The sequence below is a fragment of the Zingiber officinale genome, chromosome 4B, assembly GCF_018446385.1.
Source record: "Zingiber officinale cultivar Zhangliang chromosome 4B, Zo_v1.1, whole genome shotgun sequence".
In the NCBI taxonomy this organism is placed as follows: Eukaryota; Viridiplantae; Streptophyta; class Magnoliopsida; order Zingiberales; family Zingiberaceae; genus Zingiber; species Zingiber officinale.
In genome coordinates, this window is record NC_055993.1 from 102873585 (window position 1) to 102885263 (window position 11679).

The 11679-nt window shown below is 42.6% G+C and overlaps 2 protein-coding genes across 4 annotated transcripts; both read left to right on the forward strand.

Moving 5' to 3' along the window:
• Nucleotides 1-3846: 3846 nt before the first annotated feature.
• LOC121975814 (cysteine-rich receptor-like protein kinase 5) lies at nucleotides 3847-7195 on the forward strand. Its single transcript, XM_042527697.1, has 8 exons — nucleotides 3847-4299; nucleotides 4395-5376; nucleotides 5445-5561; nucleotides 5655-5791; nucleotides 5859-6069; nucleotides 6141-6378; nucleotides 6465-6615; nucleotides 6678-7195. Exons 1-8 carry the CDS (start codon nucleotides 3862-3864, stop codon nucleotides 6993-6995), a joined length of 2592 nt encoding a protein of 863 aa, XP_042383631.1. The 5' UTR covers nucleotides 3847-3861; the 3' UTR covers nucleotides 6996-7195.
• A 131-nt stretch (nucleotides 7196-7326) lies between these two features.
• On the forward strand, nucleotides 7327-11252 carry LOC121975808 (cysteine-rich receptor-like protein kinase 25). Of its 3 annotated transcripts, XM_042527685.1 has the most exons (8): nucleotides 7327-8347; nucleotides 8426-9437; nucleotides 9504-9626; nucleotides 9713-9849; nucleotides 9933-10143; nucleotides 10216-10453; nucleotides 10518-10668; nucleotides 10753-11252. In XM_042527685.1, exons 1-8 carry the CDS (start codon nucleotides 7901-7903, stop codon nucleotides 11071-11073), a joined length of 2640 nt encoding a protein of 879 aa, XP_042383619.1. In that variant the 5' UTR covers nucleotides 7327-7900; the 3' UTR covers nucleotides 11074-11252. The 3 variants fall into 3 exon arrangements, with proteins under 3 accessions (XP_042383619.1, XP_042383618.1, XP_042383620.1); XM_042527684.1 differs by having other exon boundaries at nucleotides 10518-11252; XM_042527686.1 differs by having other exon boundaries at nucleotides 8206-8347; nucleotides 8423-9437; nucleotides 10518-11252.
• The last annotated feature ends 427 nt before the right edge of the window (nucleotides 11253-11679 follow it).

Here is an 11679-nt window from a genome sequence, read left to right on the forward strand (position 1 = left end):
ACCCCCTCTCACATGCATCTCAATCCAACAGAATATTACTGCACTGACTAACCAAATGGTTGAAATTCATCTACGGAAAGTCTCAATCTCATATTACGTGGTTCCATTGTAAAGGAAGAAAATACAATATCAAGATGTTTCCATGCAGAGAAATCACAAGGATGATATATAATACCTCCTTTGTGCTCATACTTGTGATGTCACATCATGTGGTAAGCTGTAGCGGCAGATGCATACAAATGTTGAAGTCTAGTAGCTAAGAGAAAGTAATACATCAATTTCCAAGTAATATTTTTCTATGTGAGTTCGATGCTTATAACGAGAGTGATTACATATTTTGCATTCACTCAGTTTATTATCTTCCTTTCAAAATATCATACAGTTGTTTATACAATAATCAAACTTCTCTACTGGTAAACATAAACCCCTAACCAATTTCTTTGTACTGTAGAAGCTATTAGTCAATATGTTATTAGCAAGGAACAACTTTGACATAAATTAACATATGTCATCATAACATTTTTCTAAAAAATGATGTTCTACTTTCATATTTAGTAATCTTATAGTAACTAATAGTTGAGAATGACCAAAAGGAATGTCTTTTTATACTTCTCTTTCACTTGCTTTTAACATTTTATATAGTTGTTGATATTCAAGTGTTGACATTTTATCTATGTAGGAATAATCAAATGCATTCATCGCATCATGAACCATTTATTCCATTGCAATATCATTAGTTGATGATTCCTTGACAATAGTTGTGCCAGAAAATGAATCACCAGAAGACCCAATTGGTTCACATAAATGAGACTCTCAATGACAGTACCAATTGTAGTAATTTTGCACAAAATTATTTCTACATATATGTACTTTCACGATATCCTCATCACGGAAAGTTGTATTTTTTTTCATTTCGAATGATTACATGGGCACCGTAAATTGACACCATTCTAGATAACTCTTAGCAAAGTTCACAAACTCTTCAACTTTAACAATAAAATCATCTCTAATAAATCTATTTTCTAATCAATATTGTACATCCAAACTTTATCCATAAACATTATCACCTAATGAGAATATAATTTCATACAATTTATTACAAAGTATATGGGTTGTTAAAAAGTATTCAATTGAGAATTAAAAATATAATTTGTGAAATCACACATTGAACTTATTGTATATATCAACCTAAATCATAAAATAACAAAGAAATAAGTTCTAAGATGATCTTAGATGTAAATAAAGTATACCTGAAAATGAGTAGTATAATCGTAGAAGAGCAGCAAATACAGTATACCTAAAAAATTAGAACTAAAATTAATAACAAACAATAACAAGATAGTACAAATTCATGACAGGACCAAGCTAGTGGCCGAGCAAGCTTCTAAACGCGAGCTAGCGGCCGACCAAGACACTGGCCACGACCACGTTGCCAGTCGTGTGTTGGCGGTCGGGAAAGGCGGCAGCCAAGTACTGGCAGCCGGCAAAGTCACCAGTCGAGAGTTGGCGGTGGGCAAAGCCGCTAGCACGCGACTAGTAGCGCGCGAAGCTACCAGCATGCGGTTGGCAGCTGGCAAAGCCACCAGCACTCGGTTGGCGGTCGGTGAAGCCACCAACATGCAGATAGTAGTGACCGAAGCCGCCAGCACATGGCTTGAGGAGGCCGAATATAATCCACCAGCACACGGCTGGCATCCACCCAAGTCGCCAACACACGGCTGGCGGCCGACGAAACCACCAGCACGCGACTAGTGGCCTGCAAAGTCGTCAGCACAGAGCTAGTGACTGGCAAAGTCACCAGCATGAGGCCGCCCACAGAATACGACCAGAGAAGGGAAGAGGGAGACAACAGGACTTACCTGAGAATCGTCGGAGTAGATTTGGGAAGAAAGGAGCAAGCACGTAAGGGGAAAATCAGGGTTGTACCCTAATTTTGACTAAGGGTTACTGATAGACTATAATTTTTGTCAGTAGCCCACTGATCTTCCTGACAGAACTTAAATTCCTTCGAGAAAGTGGTATCATCCCAATGGAATATATTCTGTCGGTGATTAAGTTATTGATGAAATATTAATTTTGTCGATAAACCATCAGTAGATGTCATCCCAGATTGAAGCTTTACCGACGGAAATCATGTTTCGTCAGAGTTTTCCAACGGAGTGTGAGTTTCGTCCGTAATCTCCAATGGAACATGATTTCCGTTAGAGATTTTCGACGAAAATAATTACCGTCGAAATTTGCGTCAATATTCTAGATTATTTTTTGTAGTGTGGGATCAATTCCCAATGGCTGTAAAATATCTCGTTGGGTATCTGATCTCTCCCATATAAAGAGCCGCTACACTAGGGTTAAAATATTCTCATAATTTACTTGTCTTTATCTTACTGTGAGGCCAACGATACTAGATCGCTTAAGATGAGTGATATCATCTTTTTGCTTAAGAATCATTGTAGTACTAGTTTTTAAAAACCAGCACCATAGTTTATTTATACTAGCACCCATGTGATGCTAATTTTTGAATTTCAGCACCGTTATCGTGCTGATTTTTAAAAATCAACACCACGATGATACTAGTTTCTAAAAAGAAACATCATGAGAGTGTTGTTATGTTAAGCTATGGTGCATGTTTTATTTTAAATAATAAAGAAGTACATATTTAGACTCTCGATCGGAGCACTACAAAGATCCATAAGAGTTGAAATGAATTGATTCAGAGTTCTCCATGTCTATCAATAAGTTTTGACTAAAATTTATTGATGAATTAGGGGATTTGAATTTTTAAAAAGTTGGCATGTAAAGGAATATGATAGGGCAGTGAAAATATTTATGATGTATATGTCTAGTTCTGATAACCGGACGATAAGTTATGTATATATGTTAATTATCTAAAATTATAAATTTTGAAAACCTTCTTATCACTATTGTTAACGACTTCAAATTGCTATTTCTAGATATATATAATCTTCAGGATACTTTAGAAACCTATAAAAAATATGATACTGCTATGACAGCAATCCCTTTTTATTATGCCACATCATTAAGAGCGAGTTTAGCAAGAATTTAAATTAGCAAACACATGAGTGGAGATTTATAGAGTTATAAATTAAAATCTCCTATCAAATTTTGACCTCTGACCACTATAATTATTATTCCATATAACTGAGCCAGCCTGGGAATCTACTTTAGAAATCCATAATGTGAGTTCGATCGAAATGGTCTAATTTTTAAAAATTAGTATAATAGTAGTTGGTATATATCTAAATTTAATTTAATTTAATTTAAGATAAAATTGTTGAGAGTGAGATGAACGCTCTCAAATTTTAGCTGCGCCTTTATTAAATTGCCGACGATTATATCAAGTAAACTGTTTTTCCCACAATCCAGCTCTCTTATATCAAGTGATCTGCTGACTTTTTTTTTGAAGTATTTATGGGAGAGTTTGAAAGTCACATCAAGATTAATTTTTTAAAAAATATAAAATTATAAATCCAATATTTTGAGGATCTGGTTCATTCTGTTGTTTCATTATCACGAAGAAGATCCCACGGATCATCTAAGATAAGATGATAAATAATAATATGTTTATCACATGAAGTTGTGCATTAAATCGTAGAATTATGAGAGTATAAATCTTCGAAACCTGTGTAATTTATCCTATCATCATTTATTCTCTCCTTATTTATCCTCTCGACTATCATGATTTATATTTATCCTCTTATCATTTATCCTTTCGATTATTATGATTTATGATACTCGTAATAATCTGGGTTGAGTGCGACAGGGCACTGGAGACGACTTTTGCCACATGATTATTCACGAAGAAAAACACAAAATTTGATCCTTTTGTTTTTTGTTTTCACAATGAGAAGTTCTGTTTTAATTCTGTTTCTGTTCGTCGCTCTTCCTGCCGCCACAGGTCAAGTGCTTCCCGTCTCCAACTGCAGCAGCGGTGGTGGCGGCGGCGGCCGATTTGGCGAGAGCCTCGGCGCCCTCTTCTCCTCCCTCGCGTCCCTCTCCTCCTCCTCCAACGCCGCGAATGACACCACAGGCGCCGGCGCAGACGCAGCCTACGGCCTCTACATGTGCCAGGGAGACCTCTCCGGCCCCGCTTGCCAGGGCTGCTTGCTGACGGCGATCGCCGGCATCAACCAGACCTGCGCCGGCGCGAGGCGGGGCGTCATCTGGTACGACATCTGCTTGCTCCGCTACTCCGACAACAACTTCTTCGGGGAAGTGGAATCCGGCGGCATCAACATGAGCAACCCCCGCCAGCTGACCAGCTCCATGGAGCCCTACCATGTGCTTTGGATTTTTTTTTTTAATTAAAATTATACATATTTATCAAATTAATTTTAAAAATTCAAAAAAAAAATTAATATATTATAATTAAGCAGGTGATGACGGCGCTGGTTGAAGTGGCGGCTTCCCGGCGGCCGCTGATGTTCGCGGCCAACGCCTCCGACCTCTACCCGATCTTCGCCATCGCCCAGTGTACCTCCGACCTCACCTCCGCTGGCTGCCGGCGCTGCCTCACCTCGATCTTGGCCTTCATGCGGACCTGCTGCCTCGGTCACAAGGGCTGGCGCTACATCGCCCCGAGCTGCTGGATTCGATACGAGGCCACCCCCTTCTTCGACGTCACCGTCTACAACGAGATCATCCGCAGCCGCTGCTCCGCCGACGACTTCCCCGCTCCTCTTCTGGCCTCCGATGAGACGAAGCTCGAAACCCTAGTCGCACAATTGGGATCCAGCGCCCGTTTGAGCGGCTTCTACAACGCCACATCAGGGGATCGGAACTCCAGTAATCTGTTCGGCCTTGCGCTTTGTCGCGAAGACTCAGCGGCACTTCCGAGCGGAGCGTGCACGAGTTGCCTCTACAGAGCAAGCACCGCTATGGCGGGCGAGTGCCCGAATAAGACGCAGGGGATCATGTGGTACGACGATTGCTTGTTGCGGTACTCAAATCAGAGCATTTTCAACGTGGTGGACGGCAACGGGCAAACGTTCTGCAGCGAGCAGAGCGTCTCGCTGGAAACCGACAATTTAACCATGAGCGGAGCTTCGGCTCTCGTCGGAGTGGCGGTTGGCAGGGCGTCGTTGTTCGCTTCCGTCGTTATCACGATTAGCAACGCTGATACGAGCTACGTGAGTGTGCAATGCACGAGGGATCTTAGCAGGGAGAGTTGCCGGACCTGCTTGGCGAACGGAATGAACAGGATCGCGACTGATTGCCGCCAGAGGAAAGGGTGGCAGTTCTTGTCGGGGAGCTGCATGATTAGATACGAGGTGTATCCTTTCTTTAACCTGAGTACAGCTCCGCCACAGGCCGCCCCTCAGCTGCCACCTAGTGGTGGTGGTGGAGGCACTTCGCAAGGTTTGCATCAATTTGAAGTTGGAACTTGTGCGACATGATTAAGGCAGCTCGAAGCTGCTCTCTTGCAGGAGGGAGACGCAGGAGATCATCAAATGTTAGAATCATTGCTTTCGCTCTCCCAATTGCTGGACTTCTTCTGCTTGGAATTCTTCTCTTCCATGCATGGAAGCTGAGAAGAAACAGAGGTAGCTAGCTAACTATTAGTTCTTTGGTGTTTATGAAGATTGAGCTGTTAAGAATTTGGAGATTGAATGACATATTTTTCCTATGTTTTTTAGTGAGCAAGAACCTTAAGCTAGAAGATTTCATTACTGGAGATGTGTCCTTGATAGATTTGCACATCATCCAATTGGCTACTAGCAATTTTTCCAATGAAAACAAGCTTGGGGAAGGTGGATTTGGACCTGTTTATAAGGTATTCAACTGATTAAACATTTCATCAGAGAACATCCAGTCTGATGCATTAAGCATTTCATTTCCAGGGGGTGTTGCATGATGGAAAAGAAATAGCAGTAAAAAGATTGTCACAGAAATCCAAACAAGGCCCTACCGAGTTCAAGAACGAGGTGAAGCTGATCGCGAGGCTTCAGCACAAGAATCTTGTGAGGATGTTGGGTTGCTCTGTGGAAGGGGAAGAGAAGCTGCTGATCTATGAATACTTGCCCAACAGAAGCCTTGATGCCTTTCTATTTGGTCAGTTTTGTTTTCCTTTTCAAATTTGTTCTTTGTCCAGATAGTTAGACCTTATCATGCTTCATCTATAGATCCAAACAAGCGCGTGCAATTGAATTGGGAGACAAGGTTTCAGATAATCTCAGGGATCTCCGGAGGCCTCCTCTATCTCCACGAGGACTCGCTCCTCAAGGTCATTCATAGAGACCTCAAGGCCAGCAATATCTTGTTGGATGATGAAATGAACCCCAAGATATCTGACTTTGGCATGGCGAAGATTTATGTGCCTGATGAAAACGATGTCAACACGAATCGAATTGTTGGAACTTAGTAAGCAAATCCCAATCCTACACCATGACTCAAACCTGATTCTTTGTCCAAGCTTGTGGTTTAGTATGCATGTTTCATTTGAACAGTGGATATATGGCTCCGGAGTACGCCATGGATGGAGTTTTTTCTGTGAAATCGGATGTGTACAGCTTTGGTGTTCTCCTCTTGGAAATTATAAGCGGGGAAAGGAACGGAAGAGCACATCTCGAGCAACATGGACAGAACCTTCTCAGAACAGTAAGGCCCAAAGTTTCTTTCTCCATTCATTTGGCTGTAACAATTTGCATTCATTTTTATAGGCATGGGATCTGTGGATGCAAGACAAGCCTTCTGAATTCATCGATCAATTGCTCGATTGCGAAGTTTGCAAAGCAGTGAAATGCATCCACATAGGCTTGTTGTGTGTCCAGGAAAATGCTGAGGAAAGACCCACCATGTCTCAAGTGGTTGTCATGTTGAGAACTGAAGGCATGGTGCTTCCTCAACCCGCACAACCCCCAAACTTTCAGAGGAGGACGACCCTCGAGCCAGAGGCATCCTCGCATACATCAACAACAATTCCATCAGCTCTTCAATCTATCAATGAGGTAACAGAGACTTTCGTTTTCCCAAGATAGCAATCTGTGAAGCAAGCTCAGAGGATTTAGTTGTGGTGTTCATCTGTAAGTATGGATTTGTTTAGATGGAGTTGCAATTATTTTTTTATTATCAGTTGGAGTGAATTCTGGAGTACCATCATGGTCACGATGAGTGTTTGATGTTTTCTTCAATCCTTCACAGAACGATATTTTAAAAAGTTTCAGAAATTATATCTAAATCTGCATTAACAGCTTTTTTCCTTTCAGAATGGAGTTCATTCAGGAACAAACGAGGAGAATACGTAACTTTAGTTGTGTGGAAACGCAACTGCAGCACAGGAACAACCTGTGCATTACAACCAAACATCCTCAGGAAAGAAAAAAATACTCCTCTAAACAAAGTGGCTTTCTATTCAAATTTGGACAAATAATTTTTTTTTGGGAAAAAAGCAATTCACCTTTAGTAATTTATGCTTTGGCTTTTTTTTTATTAAACAGTATTCAATTTTTAGAATCAATTAATCTTGAGTTAATCTTGGAGTTGACTGATGTTAACGTCATGGAAGAGGTTTCCCACCAAGTATCTTTGGCCTTTAAGAATTGGTGGAGGAGAGTGAGATATTTTAATTTTGATTTGCAAATAATAGGGGATAAAATGAAAAAAGATAAAATATTGGGGTAAAATAAAACGACTCACTAGAAGTCAACGACGACAACGAGAAATAGAAATTGTTTTTCTTTTGTCATTTTAAATTAGCATATTTTTGTTATAATTAATCTTTTCAAATCGTTTTTTTGGATCAAACTGATTGTGATAGATAAATTGCAACTCCAGCATTTCTATGATTTAATTCATTCTTCACTTTCGTGCTATATCGTCCTTTGTCGAAATTCCTCAACAAGATCAAAAATTGTTTTTTTTTTTAAAAAAAAATCTTCACGGCATGAGAATCTGTGTGTTAATTGTCTCCTTCGTTGTTGCTCTTCGCGCCGCCGTCGCCCAACTGCCGCTGTACAACAACTGCACCGGAGGCACGTTTGACTCGGCGGTCAGCGGCGGTTTCGGTGGAAGCCTCAGCGCGCTCTTCTCCTCCCTAGCTTCCGCCTCCTCCGCCTCCAACGCCGCGAATGACACTGCCGGCGCCGGCTCCGACGCCGTCTACGGCCTGTACATGTGCCAGGGCGACCTCTTCGGCTCCGACTGCCTCAGCTGCGTCCAGATGGCGATCGCCGAAATCAACCAGTCCTGCGCCGGCTCCCGGAGGGGAGACATCTGGTACGACCAGTGCTTGCTCCGCTACTCCGACCTCGACTTCTTCGGACAAGTCGATTCTGCCGGCCTCAACATGAGCAACCCCGGCGAGCAGACCAGCTCCATGGAGCCCTACGAGGTGGCGTAGATTGAGTTCTTTCCTTTTCCCTTTTCTCAAAGATGAGATTTTTAGGCGATTGAGATGGAAATTTAGTAGATGATGTCGGCGTTGGTTGAAGAGTCTCCTTTCCGGCGGCCGCTGATGTTCGCCTCCAACGCCTCCGACCTCTACCCGATCTTCGCCATCGCCCAGTGCACCTCCGACCTCACCTCCGCTGGCTGCCAGCGCTGCCTCACCTCGATCTTGGCCTTCACGCGGACCTGCTGCCTCCGCCACAAAGGCTGGCGTTACATCTCCCCGAGCTGCTGGATCCGATACGAGGCCACTCCGTTCTTTGCCGGAGGCGATTACAGCATCATCCGCAGTCGCTGCTCTGACGACGACATCCCTGCCGCCTTTCTCGCTTCCGAGCAGTCGAACCTCCAAACTGCAATCGCCGAATTGGAATCCAATGCCAATTCGAGCGGCTTCTACAACACCACAACAGGCGATCGGAGAGTTGGAGATTTATTTGCCCTTGCGCTCTGCCGGGAAGACCCCGCGGCACTGCCGAGCAGCGCGTGCACCGGTTGCCTCCACAGAGCCAGCGCCGCCATGGCGGGCGAGTGCCCGAACAAGACGCAGGGGATCATGTGGTACGACGACTGCCTCTTGCGGTACTCGAACCAGAGCATCTTCAACGTGGTGGACGTCGAAGGGAGTACCTTTTGCAGCGACAATAGCGTCTCGTCGGACACCGACAATATAACTATAACCGGAGCTTTGGCGCTCGTCGAAGCGGCGGTGGGAAGGGCGTCGTTGTTCGCTTCCGGCATTATCACGTTACGCAACTCGAATACGAGCTACGTGACGGCGCAGTGCACGAGGGATCTGAGCAGGGAGAATTGCCGTAGCTGCTTGGGGAACGCGATGAGTAGGATCGTGACGGATTGCCGGCAGCGAAGAGGGTGGCAGTTCTTGTCCGGGAGCTGCATGATTAGATACGAGGTGTATCCTTTCTTTAACCTGACGGCTTCGACGATAACAATCACGGCAGCCGCCCCTCCGCCGGCTCTTAGTGCCGCTCCTCCGCCGGCACTTGGTGGTGGTGGTGGAAACCCTTCGCGAGGTTTGCGTCTGCCCCATTGCATCAAAATTCGAACTCGAAAGATCAGTAAATCTTAATCTCTTGCAGAAGGACGCCGTAGTAGATCATCAAATGTTATAAGAGTCATTGCAATTGTTCTTCCAATTGTGGCAGTTTTGCTCCTCTTTGGAATGCTTCTCTTCTATCGATGGAAGCTAAGAAGAAAAAGAGGTAACCAACAATTAACTCTTTTTCTTGCATGAAGATTCAACTGTTAAGAATTCTGAGATCGACTGATATTTTCACTCTTTTTTTAGATCATAAGAATCTTTTGGATCAAGATTTCAAACCTAGAGAGATGTTCTTTTTTGATTTCGACAACATAAAATTGGCTACTAATGACTTTTCCAATGAAAACAAGCTCGGGGAAGGTGGATTTGGACCTGTGTACAAGGTATCAACACTTGGAACTTTGCTGCACGTTTCTAATGTCATGAAACAGAGCAGGGTTCATTGATGTTATCTCAATTTTTTCAGGGAGTTTTACGTGATGGAACAGAAATAGCAGTCAAAAGATTGTCAGAGAAATCCAAACAAGGCCCAACTGAGTTCAAGAATGAGGTGAAGCTGATCGCAAAGCTTCAGCACAAGAATCTTGTGAGGATGTTGGGATGTTGTGTGGAAGGCGAAGAAAAGCTACTAATCTATGAATTACTCCCCAACAACAGTCTTGATGCCTTTCTGTTTGGTCAGTTCTTTCCCTCTCTTCACTTAAACAAGTAAATTCTTAATTCTCATGATCTCCATGCTTCTTCGATAGATGCAAACAAGCGTGCACAGTTGAATTGGGAGAGAAGGTTTCTGATAATCTCAGGGATTGCGAAAGGCCTTCTCTATCTCCACGAAGACTCACTTCTGAAGGTCATACATAGGGATCTCAAAGCTAGCAACATCTTGTTGGACAGTCACATGAATGCCAAGATATCAGACTTTGGCATGGCAAAGATTTACCTCACTGATGAAAATGTCGTCAACACGAATCGAATTGTTGGAACTTTGTAAGTGAATCCAAACATGTCCAACTTTGTAGTTTATTGTATATGAATGTTTCATTCAATGCAGTGGATATATGGCTCCGGAGTATGCCATGGATGGAGTTTTTTCAGTGAAATCAGATGTGTACAGCTTCGGTGTTCTCCTCTTGGAAATCATAAGCAGCGAAAGGAATGGCAGAGCACATCTCGAGCGACACGGACAGAACCTTCTCAGAACTGTAAGTGATCAAAGTTTCTCCATTCTTTTGGCTGTACATGTTACCAATAGCATCAAACTAGTAAAATTGCTTGGATCTTTGGAGGCATGGGATCTGTGGAAGGAAGACAAGGCTATTGAATTCATCGATCAATCGTTCAGGGATCATTGCCCGGTTAGTGAAGTAGTGAAATGCATCCACATAGGGTTGTTGTGTGTTCAGGAAAATGCAGAAGAAAGACCCACCATGTTTACTGTGGTTGTCATGTTGAGAACTGAAAACATGGAGCTACCTCCGCCTGGACAACCATCAAACTTCGTAAGGAAGCCTCCGGAGGGCAATGCATCTTCGTCGTCGCCGAGCTCAACTCCTTCAGCTCTTCAATCTGTCAACGAGGTCACAGAGTCTCAGCTTGCTCCAAGATAGCAAACTGTCTAGTATTTGAAGTTCTAAATGCAGATATATTTAGATTTTACTAATCCATTTGCTTGATTTTCTCTAGTTTTTCTGATAGAGTTTGAATTTTGTGGAGTATCAAAAGACACCTTCATACTGAAAAATAAGAAAGAGATGAAACTTTAAGTGCTAAGATATGTGATTACCTGAGGAACTAGATTTCTGTCTTGAAATGATTGTTAAAGAACAGTTCAATTCATGAGGCACCTTCTTAAGTGGGATTTAAGGAATGCAAGGCTCTTGCTTTTGATGTAGAAGTTCATAGTATCTACTATTTCTAGTTAGCTCATGTAGAGAAACAAGAAGAAGCCATGAGCAGCTCCAAATGTTGGTTGATTTCATGTTGCCCAAAGACAAGTTCAAAGTCAAGACTACAGAGAAATTTAATAATTGGCTTGCAATTGTACTTATAAGATCAACCATAATAATACACATCTCAACCAATTGATTTTCTTCTTTTTTTTGAGATATAAGATTGTGACCAGAAAGAGAAAAAAAATGGGTGAGGAATGTGATGCAGGACAAAGTAACGATTATTCTGGAGATGAAAGTTTAGAGAAGAATTGTAAAGAAGAC

What these genes read in the sequence shown, in the direction of transcription:
- LOC121975814 (XM_042527697.1), top strand. Translation starts at nt 3,862, where the DNA reads ATGAGAAGTTCTGTTTTAATTCTGTTTCTGTTCGTCGCTCTTCCTGCC. An exon ending in GCTCCATGGAGCCCTACCAT is followed by an intron (nt 4,300 to 4,394) that starts GTGCTTTGGATT and finishes ATAATTAAGCAG; the next exon opens with GTGATGACGGCGCTGGTTGA. An exon ending in AATCGAATTGTTGGAACTTA is followed by an intron (nt 6,379 to 6,464) that starts GTAAGCAAATCC and finishes TCATTTGAACAG; the next exon opens with TGGATATATGGCTCCGGAGT.
- LOC121975808 (XM_042527684.1), top strand. Translation starts at nt 7,901, where the DNA reads ATGAGAATCTGTGTGTTAATTGTCTCCTTCGTTGTTGCTCTTCGCGCC. An exon ending in TGGTGGAAACCCTTCGCGAG is followed by an intron (nt 9,438 to 9,503) that starts GTTTGCGTCTGC and finishes AATCTCTTGCAG; the next exon opens with AAGGACGCCGTAGTAGATCA. An exon ending in TCTTGATGCCTTTCTGTTTG is followed by an intron (nt 10,144 to 10,215) that starts GTCAGTTCTTTC and finishes CTTCTTCGATAG; the next exon opens with ATGCAAACAAGCGTGCACAG.